Source organism: Crinia signifera, chromosome 6 (assembly GCF_055691185.1).
Source record: "Crinia signifera chromosome 6, ASM5569118v1, whole genome shotgun sequence".
NCBI classification, from domain to species: domain Eukaryota; kingdom Metazoa; phylum Chordata; class Amphibia; order Anura; family Myobatrachidae; genus Crinia; species Crinia signifera.
In genome coordinates, this window is record NC_139222.1 from 87148480 (window position 1) to 87170385 (window position 21906).

At 41.0% G+C, this 21906-nt stretch overlaps 1 protein-coding gene across 2 annotated transcripts in view; it reads left to right on the forward strand.

Annotated features, from left to right (window-relative positions):
* The first annotated feature begins 3958 nt into the window (after positions 1–3958).
* The window catches only part of OGDHL (oxoglutarate dehydrogenase L), a 97808-nt gene continuing 79860 nt past the window's right edge, over positions 3959–21906 (forward strand). For both annotated transcript variants that reach the window (XM_083146378.1, XM_083146377.1), the window contains exons 1-2: positions 3959–4114; positions 15522–15750. In XM_083146378.1, coding sequence (XP_083002504.1) covers positions 15544–15750 — 207 coding nt within the window. In that variant the 5' untranslated portion in view covers positions 3959–4114; positions 15522–15543. The remainder of the gene's footprint in view (positions 4115–15521; positions 15751–21906) is intronic.

Below are 21906 nucleotides of genomic sequence, written 5' to 3' on the forward strand. Positions count from 1 at the left end.
ATGACCATATATGGCCAAGTTCTTTTGATGGTGTATTCATTCAAACAATCGAATTTGGCTGAGCTTGCTGTACATAAATACGGCAAATTGTCTATATTCGTCTGATAATAAAAGAGCCGATCATGGGGTCCCAGATGTAATTAACATCGAATGGTACGAATGTGTTCATTTATACCCCTTCGATCTTAGTAAATTTCCCCCTTAGTGTCTAAAATGTAGTGTCTACCTTCTTGTGTCTGGACAGTGTGTCAGAGTACTTTACCAAGCTGGATTATACTACAGTATATTGCTTGTTCTTAATTCTAATTTTGAGAATTTGTCTATGGAAAAAGAAAAATTATCTTTGGAACATGTTGGTGAAGTTGGAAGACCTTTTCTGTCAGATAAACCTATTTTTCATTTGATACATATAGGCTAAATCACTTTCGATGTGAATACATGTCTTGGCGTTGATTCAATAATATTGCACTAGGAGGTGCTAGTGCTAGGGCTTGCTCTCAGCATTACCCTCACTGTATGCCATATTCCCTTATAGACGATTACAGCTAAGATTACAGGTGGATTAAAAATGATTGATAGAACAATGGCTCCAAACATTGTAATTTAATTTTGCAACATGCCACAATACACTTGTACCTGTAAAGTTATTGTGGTCATGTATCATATGCTAGATTTCCCATACGTAGCTCATCTGAGCAGTTGTGCCAGACGGTTGATGTGTCAGGTGTTAGACATGTCAGAATATTTCCTTACTCCTTTCCTCAGTTGTTTCTTTTTACACATTGCATGTAATTTTATATTAACAAAGTCATTTCATAAACTTTATCTGTCTAGACAATGTACATGTCCTGAAAGCAAATAGTTGTATTTATGCCCGCAACATTTATAATATTTCATGAAATAAAAGTCTGCTAATTATTACTGACTGCTTTTGACAAGCAAATTTGTTTCATATTCTCAACATTAACATGAAAAATAAAGCAGAGTTTAATAGCTATGCTGAAGGCTGTACTTACAATGAATCACCACAATGAAAGTGTTGTGGCCAACATATTAAACACAAAAAATTGTCCAGTACAGCTAGGAATAAAATATTTAAAGAATACAGCAGGGCTCAGTATGATTTTCTTACAACCAGTGGTCAAAGTGGGAATTTTGAGGTAGGGTATGGAAAATGAAAAGAGACACACACTTCACGGAGTACTATTGCCTGATGGAAAAGGGGCGTGGCCTATCAGAAGGGACGTACCCTTAAGAGACACTGGATAAGAGGGAGGACACATAGTGGAGGAAGAAATGAGGTGGACAGGGGCATTGGGTGAGGCAAGGTGGGATGAGGACATATTGGGGAGAAGGACAGAGGAAGGGGGGGATGATGGGTGGTAGATGGACATATTTGAGATTGGTACACTGGATGGGAGGGTGCAGGGTGGAAGAGTGTCACTGGAGGACATATTGGGGAGAGGGACAGAGGAAGGGGGATGCTGGGTGGGAGAGGACGTAGGATGGGAGGGGGACATAATGGGGAGAGGGACAGAGGAAGGGGCGGATGCTGGGTGGAAAAGGATGCAGTGTGGGAGAGGGACATATTGTCATTTGTGATAATGGATGAGACCACAAAATTATGGGGGGGAGGGGCATCATGACAGTGTGTGTGTGTGTGTGTTTCTGTGCATGGGGGGGGGGGGGGGGGTTGAAACAGAAAATCTCCAGTCAAAACAAAAGCACCTAAACTTTATGAAGTGTAGACTTCTCACAAAACTAAAACTGGAAGCCCTCCTTTTTTTTTTAAAGGAGGGCTTCCATCTTTATGAGAAGCTCAACTGCCATTCATAAACATAGGCCCAGACCATAGCCTTTCCTTGCCACTTTGTGTTGTAAATGGCATATTGCCAATTTTACATTTCACCTCAAATAATGTTATGTTGCTTTTTTTTTCATGCTCTTTGACATTGGGCAATTTGTGAAGATTAATGTTATTGAAGTTAATAATACTGTACCATTCTAAAATGTGTACGCAACCTGCCATTTTCTAGGTGTGTCTCAAAAACACAGACATGCTCCAGATGTTTTTGAGAAGGGTCTCTGTGACATCAACGAGGACCAAGTCCACCTTGTCTGTGAAATCCTTTTGATGGTAAGTGAAATGTATATGGATTTGCGAATGGATGCCGCTAAGCAATCCATTTGCAATTCTCCTATAATTTTGCATAGGGCGGTTACTCTGTCTGTCTGGGTGGTGGCAGTGTGCAGCAAAATCTCACATTAGTGATAAGGCCCGATATGTGGAGAGAGGCGTGTTTATCCATGGGTCTCCATACACTGGGACATGAAGGCAATTATAGCTGAAAAGCACTGAATGAGCTTAATGATGGCCAGGAGGGTCAGACAGGTTTGATATCCACAATAAACCATCGAGCTGTTTTCTGCACTATGGCAAGCTTACATTTTGGGTGTCTAATATAGCAAAATTGTGGAGGCAATTAAATGATTGACAGTTTTGGTGTTGATAGTGAAAACGTCAACAGTATATTGTTGTTTGCCGAATATAAACACAGGAGTAATAAATTCACTGATGGAGATCAGAAAATTCATCAGGCCAAAGGTCAGCAATATTGTATGAAATTGTGATCCCATGCTAAGATGGTTGGGACCCACTTTCGGGTCAGAACCAACAATTTGTGAACCGCTGTTTTAGGGAAATGAACATCCCATGGTGTCAGTGTATCCTTTTTTCTATGAAGAAAAAGGTTCCAATACTAAACAGGTATCAGTACTTACACTTAGAAGTTGATACGGTACTTGTTTCCTAGAACGGCCACAATCGGGGGTAATCGTGTACCTTTCCTTTGAAATCAGGTCCATTTTGCCGGCAAAGGCAAAATCGGGTCCATTGCGTCGGTCGGGTGCATTAACATGGCACGCGACCGACGCGATGCACCCGATTTTGCCATAGGGTTAAAATATTTTTAACATTGTAATCGGGAAAGAAATGGGAAATGGGCCACGATTGACGCCAACCCGAAGCGTGGCGAGCGTAGCGAGCCCGCGAGGGGCGGCGGTACGCGTCCTCCGACTTTTTCATACCCCTACATCCACGTCGGCGTGGAGTTGAGAATATAAAGTGTGGCGAGCGCAGCGAGCCACCGAGCCCGAAGCGTGGCGAGTGCACGCGTATACCTGTGAAGTTATACGCATCCCCTGGCGGGGCTCGCTGCGCTCACCACGCTGCGGGCTCGGTGTCTCGCTGCGCTCGCCACACTTTATATTCTCAACTCCACGCCGACGTGGATAGTAGGGGTATGAAAAAAGTTGGAGGACGCATACCGCTGCCTCTCGCGGGCTCGCTAAGCTTGCCACGCTTCGGGTTGGCGTCAATCGTGGGGTGCCGTTGAGGGGGTTAAAATTGGGGTCTGGGGAGACTTTTACATTGAATCCAATGTAAAATAGGGTCCCAGGGACCCTATTCACATTTCAATCAATGTAAAAATCGGGACCATCGCGTCGTCGCATCGCATGCGATTTGGCCGTTCTAGGAAACAAGTACCGTTGATACATAATGTATAGTAACTTCCACACTATGTATAAGTCTGTAGATACTTTATTCATTTCTGAAATAGTTTCACTTATTGCTTCCTGTCTCTGGCTTACGTTATTAGAATTAAATATTAGCCCTAAAATATTAACAGTAAAAGGGGAAAAAAAAACCGACGATTGCATATACTGTACCACTGTTTGTTGTAGATCATGGAATACTGTCATACTTGTTAAGCACAGCACAGAGACAGTGGACATAAACTAAAGATTAAATAGGCTTTATGACAGATACAGTGTTCTTTCTGCTTTTATAATTTACTATATTTACAAATAATATACAGGAACAGCCACCGCCATGCTGCAGTGGATCTCTTTATATGCGTGCTTAGTTAAATGCTTCAGCACCAGGGATAGCAGCATGCGTCTCCCATACTGTAGGTAAGCGTGCTGCGCCCTCCCGCACTCCTCTCCTCCCCCTGTTCTACACGCCAGACGCTCGGCCCCGTGACGTCACGAAGCTGCTAATCGGAGCGTTCCAGCGGGATCCTGGCTACACTAGCGCATGAGCAAACCGCAGGTAACCGGGTCACCGTGACGTTTATTACCGGACAAAGCCAGCGGGGGGTATCCCTTTGCAGGCCAACCGAGTTCTAGCGTTCAATATTTAAAGCCAAGTCATAGCAAGGGCAGGAAACGACCGAATGACCCTGGTCTGCGCCAGTTGCATCGCTGTGCCTATGTCAAGTCTGCAAGGGTTGTTTATGTTGATAAACATGGCAGCTACCTGTAATGTCTCTACTCATTCGCGTGCTGCGACAGAGATCAGATGAGCGCTTGTAATACTGTATTGCCCCTTTGCAAGGTTAAATGATAGCTAGGCTGTAAAATACTAACCATTACTGGAGAGGACTATTGGAATGGATTATAGTTAACTCCTTCCCTGGGTAACCTCTGGGTCTAAGCGGTATTTTCAATGGAGTCTAACTTGTGAAATATAACTACAGAGGATGTTTTCAAAATATATATTGGAATAAATGAAATCGATATATATTCTGTGAGGATGTTGCCTATAGCAACTAATCAGATTCTGTCATAAAATATAATGTGATTGGTTGCTATGGTCAATATCACCTCTTTATTTTTAGATGATTTAGTAAATATATCCCCTAAAGGCTTTATTTATGGAACTTTAAAATGGTCTTTGTAGTCATTGTTAAGCCTGGTGTGCTCTATACTGACTGCGAGTGCTTACATTATCACTTCCAATTTGTAAATAATCACAATATTTTGTGTTTTCTAACATGACTGCAGATTAGCTAGCATGACCAGACTGTAATTGCGAGAACCCAGAATATAGCAGACACGTCACTTTATTATTCTCTCTGTCTATCCACAAGCATGCATTTTAGACTATGAAAACTTGTGTAATTCCACCAAACACCAGGCCTAGTACTTATAACACTGCACTCTAATTAATGTACATGTCAGCACTTTATTCAAATGTCACTCCTTTCAAAAACATATACAGTATTACAATAACGCAGGAATGCACTTGTGGCTACAAATGGCTTGGAGAGGGCCACACGTTACCTGTCACTGAATTAAACTGACTCTCCAAAATGGGAAAGTTGTTTTATTTTTGTTAAAGTTATGCAATAATCTTTTACTTTGCCAGCTGGATTGATAGGCGTGTCTGCCTGGTATATCAGGTATATTTTAGGGAGTTGTCTTAACCATTGAAGAGATAAATAAAACTTTACTGTGCCAGTGTGCATTTTGATAAAATGTTTCCACTTGGTGTCACTGTAGCAAGCTTGTTAAACAAAACTAATCTAAAGTGGCTATATAGTCCCTATTAAAGCGATGAAACAGTGGCTGAGCCACACATTACCTATCAGTTTGTGCCCCTACCAAAAGGAGGACATGGGATTCATCGGGATACATACAGATGAAAGGTGGTCATGGTGCTGACTGTCATAATACCATTGCCGGAATCACAAAGGATAGAACAGTGACCCCATAATCTGCCATTTTAACCTAACCTCCATGCACTTAGTGCAGTGGTTCCCAAACTGTGCGCTTGGGCTCCCTGGGGTGCCTCGGGACACTTGCAGGGGAGCCTCGGGTTGGTCGTCCAGGACCAATTCAAATTATTTATGATCAATTATTTCTGGACAAAACCAGTGCTGGTGGCTGCCAATCATAAAATGTGTACAATCAGAACCAAATCCTGCCCTTTACCACATAACTGAACCTAAGAAGCACATATAAACACAATCTACTTAATTTGATATATTTTTTGGGGCCTAGGGGTGCCGTGGAAAAATTCTGATACTCTAGGGTGCCGTGATTAGAAAAAGATTGGGAACCCCTGACTTAGTGCCTAACACTAAACCCCCCCCCAGCCTAACCCAATGTCTACCCCTAAAACTAACCCCCCAGTCAATGGTATCCTTATTGATTTCAGGGTTTCCAGTGCCTGTTCAGGATAACGCAATTAGTATTGTGAACCCCGGCATCCCCACTGCCAATCGCATTCTGGTCGGTAGAGTCATTGAAGAACCAATCATCCAGCGTGAACCAGGCCATTCCAAGAGTCCTAACCCATGAACATTATTGTCGCAAATTGATGACAAATGTTAATGGTCTGATGATCCATTTCTGGCCTGCTTTATAAAGTTGTGTGGTTTCTGCATGGCAGATTTTTTTTTTAGATAGTTCACTTTCCCTGAATTGCGCATTTAGCTTCCCTAAATCCTCAGGTAACAGCAGGCACCCAGCATTGAGCAACTCAGTCCAGCTGGACATGAATCTGAAAACAGTAGTACCCACCTAATCAGACAAATTGTGTATAATCGCCTTAGGACCTGGGCATCTTGATTCGTATTCCAATTTAATTTTACAGTATGTAGTATTTCACATTGGCTGAGTGGTCAGTGCATTTACTCTGTGACAATATTATGGATTCTAGAGATGATCATTTTAAAACCCATGAATCAATCCATCAATACATATATAAATACAATTATTTGAGGTGAGATGGGATGCCAAGTGGGCTTATTTTTCAATATTCCTTATGCCCTGTTCTCGCCATCGTTTTTACAGATTTTCTGCTGTCCATGTTTCAAAATGTAAATTGACTACTGTAAAAATTTGACAATTTTTTTTAAATGACACTTAAAAAAAAAAAAAAAAAAAAAAACGCATTGCCACAAGTTGTTTTCTTTTTTTTTATGTTTAAGGAAGAAGTCATGAGATGTACAGTAAGCTTTTTAAAGTTGATGAATATATGCCAGAGAAATAGCCTTCCACCTTGTTGAAAAAAAGACATGTCTTGACTAAATGCAGTAACTGCCTACGCATGCTGGTGCCTGTAGAACTGCCAGTGCCAGTCTACCCCAACATCCAGGGCCCACTGAAACCTGTAGACCAATTTTTAACACAACTATTTTAACACAACGGAGTCAAGTGCCATCAATATTGCTTTTTCAGTTTGCACGTTTCACAAGTGAGGTTTTCGGTGATCCTCCACCATTATTGAGGCTGCAAGGACTCTTACGTCGCACACTATGAGATTATTTCATTTGTGAAGCCATATATGCGCTAGATATAAATTAGCAACTCAATAGCTGCAGAATACTGCTATTTTTACAGAAACGATTCTCAGTGGAAATTGCTCAGACTGTATGTAGAGCTGATAAATTGAATAATGTATTAACATTGTAACAAATACCCTAGTACACAACAGTTGAAAAACACTACCTTTTTGACATAAACGCTCTTCACTGACTTCACTCTGATTACACGTGGGGACAACCGATTGGATAGTGTGTACCCCTGAGTGAATAAAGACTCAATGAGTAGTACCACAGCCTGACACCAAGAGAATGTACCAATATATGAAGCTATCTATGCGCTAGATGTCAAATTGCAGCAGCTACTAATAATTGCCAAATATAGTGCATTATTTCCACTACACGTGGAGCCAACTTATTGGATAGTGTGTACCCTGGAATGAAAAAGGTGCAATTGCTAGCACCACTGCTGTGACACCACGATAGCACATTAATGCATGATTTGTCTATGCACTAAATGCCTATTAACAGCAACATTCACTAATAAATACAGTTACTCAGACAGAGTAATTTTCCACTTATTATTGTTTTGTATGTGGAAACAATGTATTGGATAGTGTGTATAACTTAAAGTGCAATTAATAACACCGCTCTGACACCACATTTTTGCATTTAACTGTGGACATATTGTATCACAGTATCTTCAAGAGCTCTCCCAGTAACAGTATCCTAAACATTTAGCAACTTATTTGCAAATACAGTAATACTGGGAAAAACAACAAAGTGGCTACATACACAGAATAATCAACACCAACACAGTGCAATATTTTAATCACTTTATTCCTTTTTCTCTTTTCTGAATTTGCACATAATATTTGTTTGTCCATACTTCGCTGGCTTGCAGCAATTTTAAAACAATTTAAATAAAAGGTACATTTTAATCTTTAATTTGTCGGTGGATACTCTCAGCGGAAACAGTATACATTAGTTGAATGAGTGCCCCGAATTGGGAATTCTTTTTTTCTTCTTTCTATTACCATTATTGAGGCTGCAAGGACTCTTATGTCGCACCTTGGGACTTTCTTCTCTCTTTGTATTATGGGGGGTATTCAATGTTGGCCAATATTTCAGACAGGTGGAAGTATTAGCAATCAGTATTCAGTTGGTCAGGACTCCGCTCATGCAAATTTGAATGTTGAATCTGCATTGTGGAAAACAGTCAATGGATTGTCGAATCCACGGCCATTTTCAACTTTCGACAGGTGTATGCGCTGATCCACAGTTTCCAACAGCCAGAATAATGGACCCGACATTGAATGAATAGTTTGATTGTCAATTTTGAACTAATCTTGTTGGAAATTAACAATATTTCCACCTGGCGGAAATATTGTCTGGGATTGATTACCCCCCTACAGGTACCACTATTGATAAAATACTTATCTACTCAATGGGAATTTCTGTGTCTCCATGACTGCTTTAAGATTAAGTTAATATCCTGCATCCCGCCTATTTCCTAGTGAAGTTGCAATCCAAGGGGAGCGGATACATTTATATTTTTTTGTGTGCAGGGTAAATACCGGCTACTTTTGCATTTAGTCCACATATATTAAGCTGCTTTATTATTGAACACAATTTAGATAATCTGTATGTACCCCACCCAAATCCAGATCTCCAGGACCTAAATATTGCCCACAGAGCACATTGCAAATGTGACCATTAATAAATGGGCCCCATAGAGCTAAGAGGGGCATATCCTAGTTTAACTCTAGTAGACCAGTATTAGTGTCCTATGGGCCTGATCTGGAAGTAAAGCAAAAAAAAAAAACCAGGAAAACACATGTTTCACTGCACGTACGGCAGATGTACAGAGATCTGGATTGTAGGTGGTCTCCAAATATTTGCAGCAAACCCCCCAAATGGGAAATAGCTGCATTTTTTTTTAAAAAGAGCTCATAAATCGGTCTGCTCATTTTAAATCTACCACACCTACTGTGCAACCCATACTACTTTTTACGATTTTTTTATGAAACTCTAAACAATTTTGGTTAGACCCCCAGAAGAGTGGTTATCCCTCCTCCACCTTTCCTACTTACTAATGAAGGAGGCTGAATGGGGAGTATAATGCAAGGAATTTTGAATCTGTGAGGAGGGAGGGGGCAATATGACACAATCCAATGAGAATTGTGTAATCTTGGCCCACTCATAGACCTTTGATTCACTGCAATATGCCATAGTAGAGGCATAGCTTAATGACAGAGCCCAACCCCATTCCTTCAGTGGCCATCTGCAAGTCTTCTGCAGGATTCTCCAGGAGAGGAGTTGAAAAAAGTAAGTATAATTAATGGACTAATGAATACAGACAAACTATGTTGGCAAGAGGTGGTGGTGGTGGTGGTGGAGGAGGAGCGTTCTTTCTAAATATCAGTGGGTAGATGGAGCACTGATGAGTCCATGTTTGGTACTGAATTGAATCTTTAAAATCTTGTACAGCTTAAGTGTCTTTCACATTGTAATATAGTCTTCCACCTGTTGTGGTGGGGATGAGTGCAGCAAAATACTTTGAAATGTATAACTATGCAAAAAATAATTGTATTAATTTTAATTGACATCATTTTATTGATATATGATAATAAATGATGCCTACTTTGTAGTGTAATAGTGTTCATTCTACCATCCGCTATCTTTGAAAACCCATGCAGGTCCTCTTCCCTACATGGGGGGTTGCTGTTTGCTGTAGTGCTTCTAGCACAATGTGGTCTGTATATCAGCACTGATATGCAAACCAGACCTGTGCTAGAAACACCACAGCAGACAGCGACTCCCCAGGCAGGGAAGAGCAACTGCATGGGTTTTCAAAGATAGCGGGTGCTAGAATGAACACTAGTGTAAAGGGGTATTTGGGTGTTCATCCATGTAAAGTATTATGCAAATGAGATAGCAGAATTTTTTTGGGACAGAATATCCTTTTAGAGGATGACTCATCAGTTCATGTGTGACAGCCTTAGTCAGTTAGAAGAAGGAAGTTCCTGGATTTGTAGTTGGTCAAATCGATCACACTTTCATATGCAAGCATTTGGGAATCTGGTGTGATTGAAATCAGTAAGTAAAAAAATCAATGGTTTCCCCCAACTCACTGAATGGTATTAGTAACCAATCTTGAACACTACATGGTAATAGAATTCAGAGATATTGGTTACATATACCTGTGCAGGTGTAAGATATGCCCCCAAGCCATGTCAAGGCTTCTCTGTAAATTGGGGGTCCCTAGCGCTATATCTAGCTGCAGGGTGCGGCACCCCAAAAACTATCATAAGATAGAAAGCCCAGAGCATCACGCCAGTAAGATACTATAGTGTTAATAAATATTAGTGATAGGAAGCCGAAGCTATACATAAATCTGTATGTGTTTGAAATCAGTAAATACTATCATTAGTGTATTATAGTGAAGCATATAGGGCCTAATTTAGAGGTATTGCTATATTTTCAAGGAGCTAATATTGAACTAAGCATTTTTGGTAGGCGCATTTCATGCCTAATCCAGGTTTCGATTTAACACATGGATTGAAATGCAATATACTCTGAATTTGTACCAAAGTTTCTTTGATTTTTCTCTTAAATCACTGGAATCAATAGCTGTTGATTTGAGGTATTATAAACAAAGTTGCCTGCAATTTTGGCATTGCAATGATGGGTACAAAAAAGTTAATAAGTCCACCCCCTTCCAATCTCTCCATCCTATAGACCAGGCTGTTCAGGAAGACAAATGTTTGCCCCTCTCAGTTCCTAGAGATAATCAGTCTATTGCTGATGAGCAATTTGGCATTGGATCGGCTATTTCTAGGTAGGGAAAGTACAGTATGTTATTTTAATGCCCCATCCTAAGAGGATAAGATCCAATGCTTGGGCCAGCCTGAGCCTATTTGAGGAAGGAGGATGCCACACTTTTTTTTAACCTATAAGCATGCTGCTTGATGAATGGTTGGAACTATCCACCAATCTGAGTGTAGCGTTCTATACCTGCCTCCCAACCTGAAGCCAAACAGTGAATGACTGTCAGCATGGGGGTTGGTAGATGACTGAAGCTATACATATATCTATCATACAGTATATATTCATGTGGAGAGATGGCACAGGACCACAGGAGGGGTACGTTGTGTAATTATTATATATTTTTTGTTCCACTGAATAGGTGTGTAGTGGGCCCCAGTGCATTGTTTTGCCAAGAGCCTACAATTCTGTTAATTCTGTTAATTCTGTTAAGATGGGCCTGGCCAAGGAACCACTATTTTTATTTTTTTGTTATTTTTTTCCTTCCATTTTTGAAAAATCAGAGGCCCAGTTTGTTCTAAAACTGTTCATTAAGTAAGTGGATCGCTTGGTTTTATTTATTTTAAATACCTGTGTGGATCAAAAGATGGATTAGCCTTAGTAACTGAATATTTTAATTATTTAATTGAATTGGTTGCTTGCCATGTAGTGGGGAATTGAACACAAAGTGTACTTGCAATATATATATATCCTGGCATTTCTAAATGTCCTTGAGAAAGAGACATTGCTACTTAACATCCATTTACCCTAAAGGAAATAAATTCCCTCGCACCTCTCTGATCCCTGACTTGGCAACTTTTACTTAAGGAAATCAAATACATTTTTTTGCTCTATTTATTATCGTAATGAATGTGTCGTTTTATTATTTTAGGCACATCGTTCCAGAGAAATTGAAAACATTGCCAGAAAATAGTTTAATAGAACTAAAATATGAAAATGGATATTTTGGCAGCGGTGCCTTGCCTATATAAATGAAAGAGTTTTAATTAGCGCAGATGGGTTATGTTCTCAGCCGCAACTTATTTGTCTTTCTTTTTAAAACGTTGACATTCAGTACAGGAAGTAACATATCAATGTATGTGAGGTTCTATACACATGACTTGTACTAAGGCTTGCTTTAGAATTGTTTAAAGTTATCAATTGTTTTCTTTGTGCCTGTTTGGTACCTCAAGTGGGCCCATAAAACTATACTTCTATTGTTATCCTATATAATAAGAGTAACACTGCTCAACGCTGCTCCTTACGTCAATGGGTGGAATTCAGGTATATCTCTCACTGGCGCCAGTCAGCCAAGCATGTCCACTACAGGCAGTGCACAAAACCCAAGCCTGTTTCAGTGACATGATATCACCGTACACCTCAACAAGTTAGTATTGAATTTCAGCTCTTTGTGTACCCATTAGATGCAGAAATCTGAACTTTTTGTTGCATTGGACCATCAATGTGGAGATAGTGGAGCTAGCAGTGAGATATCCGATACAGAATAGTGTTCATTCTAGCACGCGCAATCTTTGAAAACCCATGCAGTTCCTCTTCCCTGCCTGGTGTGTCGCTGTCTGCTGTAGTGCTTTTAGCACAGTGTGGTCTGTATATCAGCACTAACATGCAAACCAGACCTGTGCTACAAACACCACAGCAGACCGTGCCACCGCAAGCAGGGAACAGGAACTGCATGGATTTCCAAAGATAGTGGGTGTTCGAACGAACACTACAGAAGCAGATAGTTCTGGTGAGTAGAAGTATAGTTATGTAGCGGACGATACTGGAGACAGATTTATTAAACTACAGTACTTTCCTTGATGAGAGGTGTACTGTGACTAAAGTAGAGGTTTGAGAGCAAAGCCCTGTGGGATGTCAGTGGGCATGAAGAGAGCAATGTGGCAGAAATTTTAGTACAGCCGCTAATAGAGCTTTTTGATACATAGGAAGTGAACCAAGACTAAACACACCAGCCAATCAACTCCTAACTGTCATTTTTCAAACATCTGATTGGCTGGTGTGTTATCACCTTCTATGTTATCTCTTCACCATGCTAAATACATCTGCCCCTGTGTCAAAAAGGCAACATAAGTAAAGGACGTGGAAAGAGGACATCTGAACAATAGTAATGAAGCAGTACAGATTTCCAAGAGACTGATTATGGATAAGTAGCACATAGACCTTTGTTTTTTTTATAAATGCTGTCTTCCTCGATTGTTGTGTGTAAGGCAAGATGAAGGTAGTCAATAAGGAAGAGAGAGGAGAGAAAGCAGGGTAGGTGGGAGTGCATATGTTGCTATAGAAGGTAAAGGATAAGATAGAAATAGGGTGCTAATACGAGAAAGAAGCTGGAGAAATTAAACCTTCTTTAAAGGAGAATGGAAGGTATGTAGTTGGGAGAGCCATGTAGCAGAGGGTGGCATGTATTAGGGTGAAGGAGTAGAGGTGTCAAGCTGATATGGTACCATCAGTAACAGGGAGGCTCAGGGAGTCCAGTAGTTATAATAGCTCAGTACATCTTTTAAACATTCTTATTTTTGGTGTCATGGCACTCATTCGCACTACTGTGACCTGTACTAGACAAAGGTTTCAATCAATTATGAGTACATAAAGTGAGAGATAGAACACATTAGTAGGCTTGAGCCTAATATTTTCCTGATTGGCTGATGGTCTGTGATTAGCTTGCATCTGACACTATATTTGAAATATGGACATCAGGGCTGATTGTGTTAATGACTGCCCTGCACACTCCTCACTGTGGAGCCTTACTCGGCCACGTACCTGATGTAAATTGTGGTGTAAATGCTGGTCATGAGTGTCTGCCATCCATACTCATATTCCAATCTCACATGAGTTGGGAATTGCAGGGTTTAGAAGTGATCTATAAATATAGTTATCTAATCGAACATATTCTATTCTCAGTGATGAGATAAAGGATTGTGGCAGCCCTGGATAAAGGTTGCAATGTGGACTAGAGATGGTTAAGGCACACAAATGGACACTCTCATTTACGGATTCCCATTCATTTTACAAGGTGTTCCAGCATTGGCATTACATGTTGAAATGAATGGAGAATGTAACCCCACACAAACGTACACTTAAATGGATCATCAAGTCATAGCTATTTTCCCACAGAAAATACAACAAGCATGGGGTCAACCAGCTATAATGAAATCCAACCCCTAGGCTAAATAATGTGATATCCACCTGTTCTAAAGGAAGTTTGGTTCAATCAGGCCATTGCAGTATAGGAGCCATGTTAATTCCCCTTGCTTGTGCTTGAAGGGCTTTGCACAGGCTGTCACTATATCATCTTGAAATACTGACAATAATAGTTGCTTGGATGTCTCATTATCAATGGCTATACCACACACAGCCTGGTAACCATTGATGATGATGATGATGATGATGATGATTACCATGTATGGCTGTGTGTGGTACAAATTTTGTATCACACACAGCCATACATGGTAATCATCATCATCAATGGCTGCCAGGCTGTGTACCGTACTAGCAGAATATATTATCAATTTCAGTGTGTATTACAATTATCTGATTTTCTTCCTTTCAAATCAAGGGGGTAGATAACGTTGGCGTATCTAAATATATATTGTGGTAAAAGGTAAAAAGTTCTATCTATCTATCTATCTATCTGACTTTGAAAACTGTGGGTGAGATTTAATAGGATGAGAGATCCAGAAAGTGAGAGATTTGGTAAGAAATCTCCAGGTTTTTTTTTAAACGGCAATCATTTACACTGCAAAATCACACTGGTTTTGAAATGTAAATGATTGCCTTTTTAAAAAAACAAACAAACCAGGAGATTTCTTACCAAATCTCTCCCTTTCTGTATCTATTTTCCCATTAAATTTGCCCCTGTGTCTCTTGAAGCATTGGCTATTTTTGGAGTGATATACTTTTTAATGGATGTCCTATGTCCTTGTGTACCATTTTTTTTTTTGGGAAGATGTGTATTATTCCAGATAAGCACAATGATGTGCCTTTAAGTAATGGAGTGCTGGCAGATTTGGGTGCCTCAGCCACTGGCTGGAGAAACCTCTCTGGGTAAATGTGTGCCAGCTAATAATTGGTTTGGTTATACTTGAACTAAACAGGAAAAAGTGAAAGACTTGCTGCTATGCTGTACATTCACCTTTGATCAATGTTACTAAAGGGCCATTGGGGATAGTCATGTTAATGTTAAACATTTCCTAAAATAAGTTTATCCTATGCTGGCTGATGGGGTCAATTAATTCACACTGTTTGATTAACTCTATGAGAGCTAAGTCAATTTGTCAAAATAGGTATGCCAAGCAAACATTTTTATTTATCATAATGACCTGTAATGTTTACCTGATATAGGAAATATAATCTTTTTTACACAACATTTTTTATTTGAATTTATATAACAAATGTGAACGACGCTTGAAATTCTAGTGGATATTTTGGACGTCTCTCAGAGATGTTGGCACTTAAGGGTTAAGATTTATTGTGAGTGATATTGTGTAAATAAACATGTTTATGTCCAGTTCTTATCTAGAGTCTGTTTTTCTTATGCAGTCTCTTGCTAGAATTTACAAATCATTTCCATTTATTTCCCAGGTGAGCTGCTAAATGAAACAAGATGAGCTACCTCTGGTCACTTGCTGTTCAATTAAGACCTCGTAGCATTGGTTTGTTGGTCAGGCAGACAACCACCCTCAGGACATTACTACCAAGATGCTGCGTACATTCCTCTGGAGCCAAAGAGCCTTTCTTAAGTGGAACAAATTCAACGTATGTAGAGGAAATGTATTATGCATGGCTGGAGAATCCGAAAAGTGTCCACAAGGTAAAGTCACTGCACAAATTGTCCTTTCTGAAATGCCCATAAAACAATTTTTGTTGTAGCATTTACAGATGGAGCCTTCTTCAGCTAGCCTTCTCAGAACGTCCAGCATTGTTGGCGGGCTGGTGACATCACATGATGTCAGCACCCGCCTCTTGTGAGAGAAATCATTCGATGGTCGTCAACCATGAAATGATTTTATGTCGCCTTCGGCCACATGCGAGAGGATGTGTTCTCAGACCGAGGGGATTCGGCGGTGATGGTGGCGGGGGCTCGGGCATTCGTTGGGCCGGCGACTGTACGCTGCCTAGCAATTAGTTCTGAATGAGGCCCTATGCTGCCTACATAGCGCTAGACAATCAAATCAAAGTGCTTTATTGTCCTTATACAAGACAAAAATTAATTGGTAAACAAAATTCAAATACAACCCTCTAGTGCTAAAATAACTATTCTGCTACGAGCCAAGACATTACTTGCCGATCAACATACGAATTGCTGACGGGAAAAAAAACTGCCATGCAATCAATCAGTGCGAGACGTTAGTTCTCTGAACATTTTATTGGATGGTAATTTAACATACTGCGGACTTCATGCACACTAAGTAACCATATACTTATTATTTTGCTTGAAGTTTTGCCAAGAGGTTCTAACCCCCCTTTCCCCTGCAGTACAATTCCCAAACCAAGCAATTATTCCAAATGTAAGAACAGTCTCGATAGTGCAATGATAAAAGTTTACGAGAGTGTCTCTGGTCGCACCCGCCACTCTCATATATTTTCTTAAAAATGTATTTGTATCTTAACTGTAAATGTGGTAATGCAGAGTGCAGCACAGTGAGGACAGCGTCATCAGTTGAGCGATTAATCCTTATATGCAAATTGATAGGAATCGAATCCAACCGGAGGAAGAGCCTTAATCTGTCTCCTAACTAAACGCTCAAAGCATTTCACCATCTGTAGCTTGAGGCCATCAGAACATTTTTGGTGATAGGAAGTATGGGGGAACAGTTATGAGTAGTGTTCATCCTAGCACCCTGCACCTGTCACAACATGTGCAGCTCTTCTTTCCTGCCTGGGGTCTCGGTCTCTGCTCTGGTGCTTCTGGCACACTTTGATCTGTCAATGCTAAGTTCAAACCAGAGTGTATAAGGCACACCAGAGCAGAGAGCGATACCCCAGACAGGAAAGAGGAACTGCATGGGTTGCGACAGGTGCAGGGTGCTAGTGTGAACAGAGTGTAGGAGTTGCCCATAGCCAGCAATCAGCTTGGCAGCATTTTTCAATTACACACTATAAAATGATAGGTAGATTCTGATTAGTTCCAGTAGGTAACTTTTCCCCTGGCCTAGTTCTTTACTCTTATCACTTCTTCGTAATCTACCATATATACCTTATCTAAATATGGCATGGCATCAATCAATTGAGATGTGGCCTAATTTGATTACATTTTTATAGTGTGTGATGAACTGGGGTATTTTGATATTTGATTAAAAAAAAAAACACTCAAAACTGTTGAGATGGTGGTGGGCTTTAGGAAGAAGTCGGCTGGTGTACCTACGCTAATGATTGCCGACAGTGTGGTGTTACTAGTGGACTCCTTACTAGTGGACTCCTTCAAGTTCCTGGGACCACAATCACCCAGGACCTTAAATTGGGGACCAACGCTGATGCCATTGTCAGTATTCTTTGGCAACTGAGGAAGTTCAACATCCCACAGAGGCTTCTGCTCTTCTTTTGCTCCACAATTGTAGAGTCTGTGCTGTGCTCCTCGATACTCGTTTGGTACAGCTCTGCCAGTGAGAGAGACAAATGCAGGCTCCAAAAGGTGGTCAGAACTGCATAGATTATTGTCGGGGCTGTCCTTCCCTCTGTCCAGAACCTGTACCTGTCAAAAGCTAAAAAACGGGCAACAAAGATGTAAAGAACCAGCTACATCCTGGCCATAACCTGTTTAATATGATGCTATCAGGCAGACAGTACAGGGCCATTTCCACCAGGTCTTCCAGAAGCCTCAAAAGTTTCTTTCCTCAAGCGGTCCACCTGCTGACATTTGAACTCCGGCAAAATTGACTGACTAGGTGTACTAATCCAATGCATGCCACCCTCTGTGTGCCTTATGATACTCTCTCTCTCTGTATGACTGTACGTGTTTCCCCACCTGTTGCCCTGTTACCTACCTGGCTGCTGCACATCTAACCAAAAACAAATTCCTAGTATACACAAGTATACCTTGCCAATAAAGTTAATTGTGATTCTAAAGGGTTAGTGACAGAGGAATTCACAGTAATGCAGATACACCTGCTCACAATAGAGAGGAATGTCTGCTAGTTGATCTAATGATCTCAATAAAGTTTTGGCTGATTCATTAGTATACAGCTGCAAGAAAAAGTCTGTGAACCCTTTGGAATTACCTGGATTTCTGCATAAATTGGTCATAAAATGTGTTCTGCCCTTCATCTACTGTAAGTCACAACAATAGACAGACACAGTCTGCTTAAACTAATACCACACAATCAATTATTGAGCACACCAGGTAAACTTTCACAATGCAGGGTGGATATATTATGTGATGGTCGCCGACCATCGAATGTTTTTTCCCCTGTTCGCAAACATATCAGTCTTGTCCCCCGAAGCAATCGGCCCACCGGCGTTCACATAGGGACGCCCACACTTATTGTGGTATTGTGGGTGTCCCCATATTCCAGCCCCCTGACCGCCTCCATCCCGCCACCCCCTGTGCGAACCTGCACCTGCTTATATTATACGCATGTACAGAGCTAAAATATCTGTCCGCAGTGCGAATATGCCGGGGACCGATCAACCGTGAGTCAGGCCCTCAGTCCGTGAAAAGTTTACTGTTCACTACCTAGAGAGATAATTCCCTTTTCCTCATTATATGTCTGAAGCCACCTTGTGTATATGTAGGTATAAACACACAATTTTGTATTATAGATTTAAATCTGTATTCATGCAATATTGGATATGTGTAAATACTGCGTCAATCATTTTGCGAGTTTCCCTATATAGCTTTAGTATCTATTTCAATTATGTTAAAATTATGGTAGGAGGCGTTACACATCCTTTGTATAGACTCATGGCAGTCCTAAATATGAAACAAAATCCAAGTACCAATTAGGGTCTGAGGTTATCATTGCATAATAAAGAAATGATGTGTAGGCTAGATACGTCACGTGGTTCTTATCTGATGCACAATTCTGTGTGTGTGTTTGGGGGGGTTCTCAAGCTCAACAATGTACAATGTCACACATCATCAGTTTGCAGTGCTTAATACAGAACCCAACATGACTTTTCTTTAATGTACAGTATATAGTGTTCCTTCTAGGACAGTGGTCAGGGAACTCGGTCCTCATTACCCCACGCAGTGCAGGTTTTGCAGGTCTCCTTACAGAATGACAAGTGAAATTATTAACTCCACCTGCGGACCTTATAATATGTGTCTGTGAGTAATTAGTACACCTGTGCACCTGCTGGGTTACCATGCACTGTGTGGGGTAATGAGGACCGAGTTCCCTGGCCACTGTTCTAGGAACTGAGCAGGGTGGGGGCAGAAATATAGGGGCAGACCGGGCCTGCCTGCATCCCCAAAGAGGGTGGGGGCTGGCCCGCCACATCACCAAAGTGGGCGGGCCAGGCCCCGCCGAAGTAACTGCCGTGGAAGCGCCGGGCTTCAACATGGGCTCTGGGCTTCCCCGTGCTCATTCGCAGCTCTAGCAGGCTGTTCTAGCAGGGCGCTGCTAGAGGGGTAGGGCGCATTTTACCCTTTAAAAAATCAGGCATGGCGTGGCACCCGCTAAAACAGCCTAGCAGGAACACTAGTACACAGTTAGACATGAATATTAATTGAGGTATTCATTAGGCTCATACATAGCATTGCTAAACATTTATGTATATTGATGTGTCTATGTTTTTGTATCCATCACAGCCTATTTTGACCTTTTGTGGAATGAGATTACAGTTCAGCGTTCTCTCTCCCTCTCTCTGTATATTTCGTTCTTTATATTCCGGAGGCATTTCCAGTGTCGGGATTTTCCTGAAAGCCTGTTTTTAAAGTATTTCAGGCCTAATGGCAAAACATTCCATTAAATCTATTTATGACAGTGATGTATTTCTGTCTGATACTGCAGTATTGTGAGCTCCTCAATGTGACTTTATACAGTCTCATTCCAGTGATCCTTTGTCTGGGGCATATTAATTCTATTTGGAGACATGATTCAATCCAGTAATCAATCTTTGCAGCTCAGTAAACTCCTCCATTTGTCCGGATTATTTGCTCCTTCTTCTACAACTTGATCCTTCCACCATGAGAACATTGTTTAACTCCTTAGCGATTGTGTAAGTTTTTTTTTTAATGAACAAAATGGTGTAAAGTGTTTTCCTGTATACTGGGAATAATCATTTAATATGCAACTATAGTAAAGCGAATGTTTATTAATATACTGTAAGTATGAATATATTAAATCAGGCAATGTAGTCCTATCCGTCTATAGGTTCTGAAAGTACATAGATTTCAATTGGTATTCCCTCTGAGTGGATCAACCTCTGGTACTCCCTATCCACTTAGGGATACATTAAGTGATTGCAATAAGTCAATTTTAACTATAAGTTTAAGTACTGCATTATTAGCCCCTGGGGGGCATTTTATTCTAATTCAATTTTAGAAATCCATATTTATCATTATGTTCTGATCTATGATTTAGAAGTCTCCCCTCAGAGTGATGGAAAACATTTCTCATCAGACAAGAGAAATCTACATTTATTAGAACATGCAACATATTTATAGCATTTTAGGATATATAACCTGTATGCCTTTTTTTTTTTTTTGTTAAAGTTTGCAATCGTGTTTCAATCAATATTTTGTACCCATCATTTCTTGGGTCACATCTCTCCTTATTTTGTAGTCTTTCCCTTTTTACTCTCTCTCTCTCTCTCTCAGCAGTATACGAAGCTGGCGAGCACAGCACAGCGTTCTCCATTTGCTGTGTTTTCTCCATTTTTTTTCTACCCCCTCGCCATGCCTCCTGTTCATCCTAATCAATGTGTCAGCTGGTCACCGCCCCTGATGATGAGCATTGACCAATGCGGCGTATGAGGAGTTAAGGCCCATACACACTTGCCAATTTTCAGCTGAAAATCGCCTAGTGTGTATGCCCCAGAGATTGCAGACTAGCGATAATGCGCGCTCCCACATCATCGCTAGCAAGGTGGTTCATCTGCTGGTTTTACCAGCAGATGTAGCGATGATGGCTGGTTTATCACGTATGTGTACGCTGTCGGGCTGAAAGATTAGCCACTTTCAGGCTGGTGGACCGCCCCGCTGCCCCTCCCCCTGCCTGTCATACTCATGCAGCGGCTCCATGCTGTGCTGCTACGGAGGCTCCACACAGAGCCCTGCTCCCCCTCCCGGCAAGCGGCAACACTCACTGCCTGCTTGCCCCACCCCCTGACCTGCTCAACACGGAGCACTTCTCCCCCAGGCTGCCCATCAACACTCTCTGCTCGCCCCGCCCCCCCCCTACTCTGTTTAACACGTAGCAGTGAGCATTGCTGTCCACTAATGTTTAATGTTTAAGGCAGTAATATATACATTACTGGCATATGCCAGCAATGTATATATTACTGGTACCACTGGCCACCAATGTAATGTTACTTATAAGCCAGTAATATATACAGCCAGCAATGTATATATTATTGGCAGCACTGGGCACCAATGATTATTCATTTGCTTACTGCCCACAATATGAATTAGCCAGTAATATATACATTGCTGGCACATGCTAGCAATGTATATATTACTGGCACCACTGGCCACCAATGTTACATTTAAGCCAGTAATATATACATTGCTTGCACATTCCAGCATTGTATATATATTACTGGCACCACTGGGCACCAATGATTATAAATTAGCTTGTAATGTATACATTGCTGGCACAGGCCAGCAATGTATATATTATGGGCACCACTGCCCACCGGGGGTTAAAGTGAGCCGGAACAGAACTGCGTTTTGTCAGTTCCATTTCCGAGGCGGAATGGTTCCGCCTCCGTGCAAAAGATGACAGCCAGATGTGGCGTTACTGTGTTTGGAATATTGTATAATGGGCATTACTGTGTGGCATAAAGTGTAATTGGCATGGGGTGG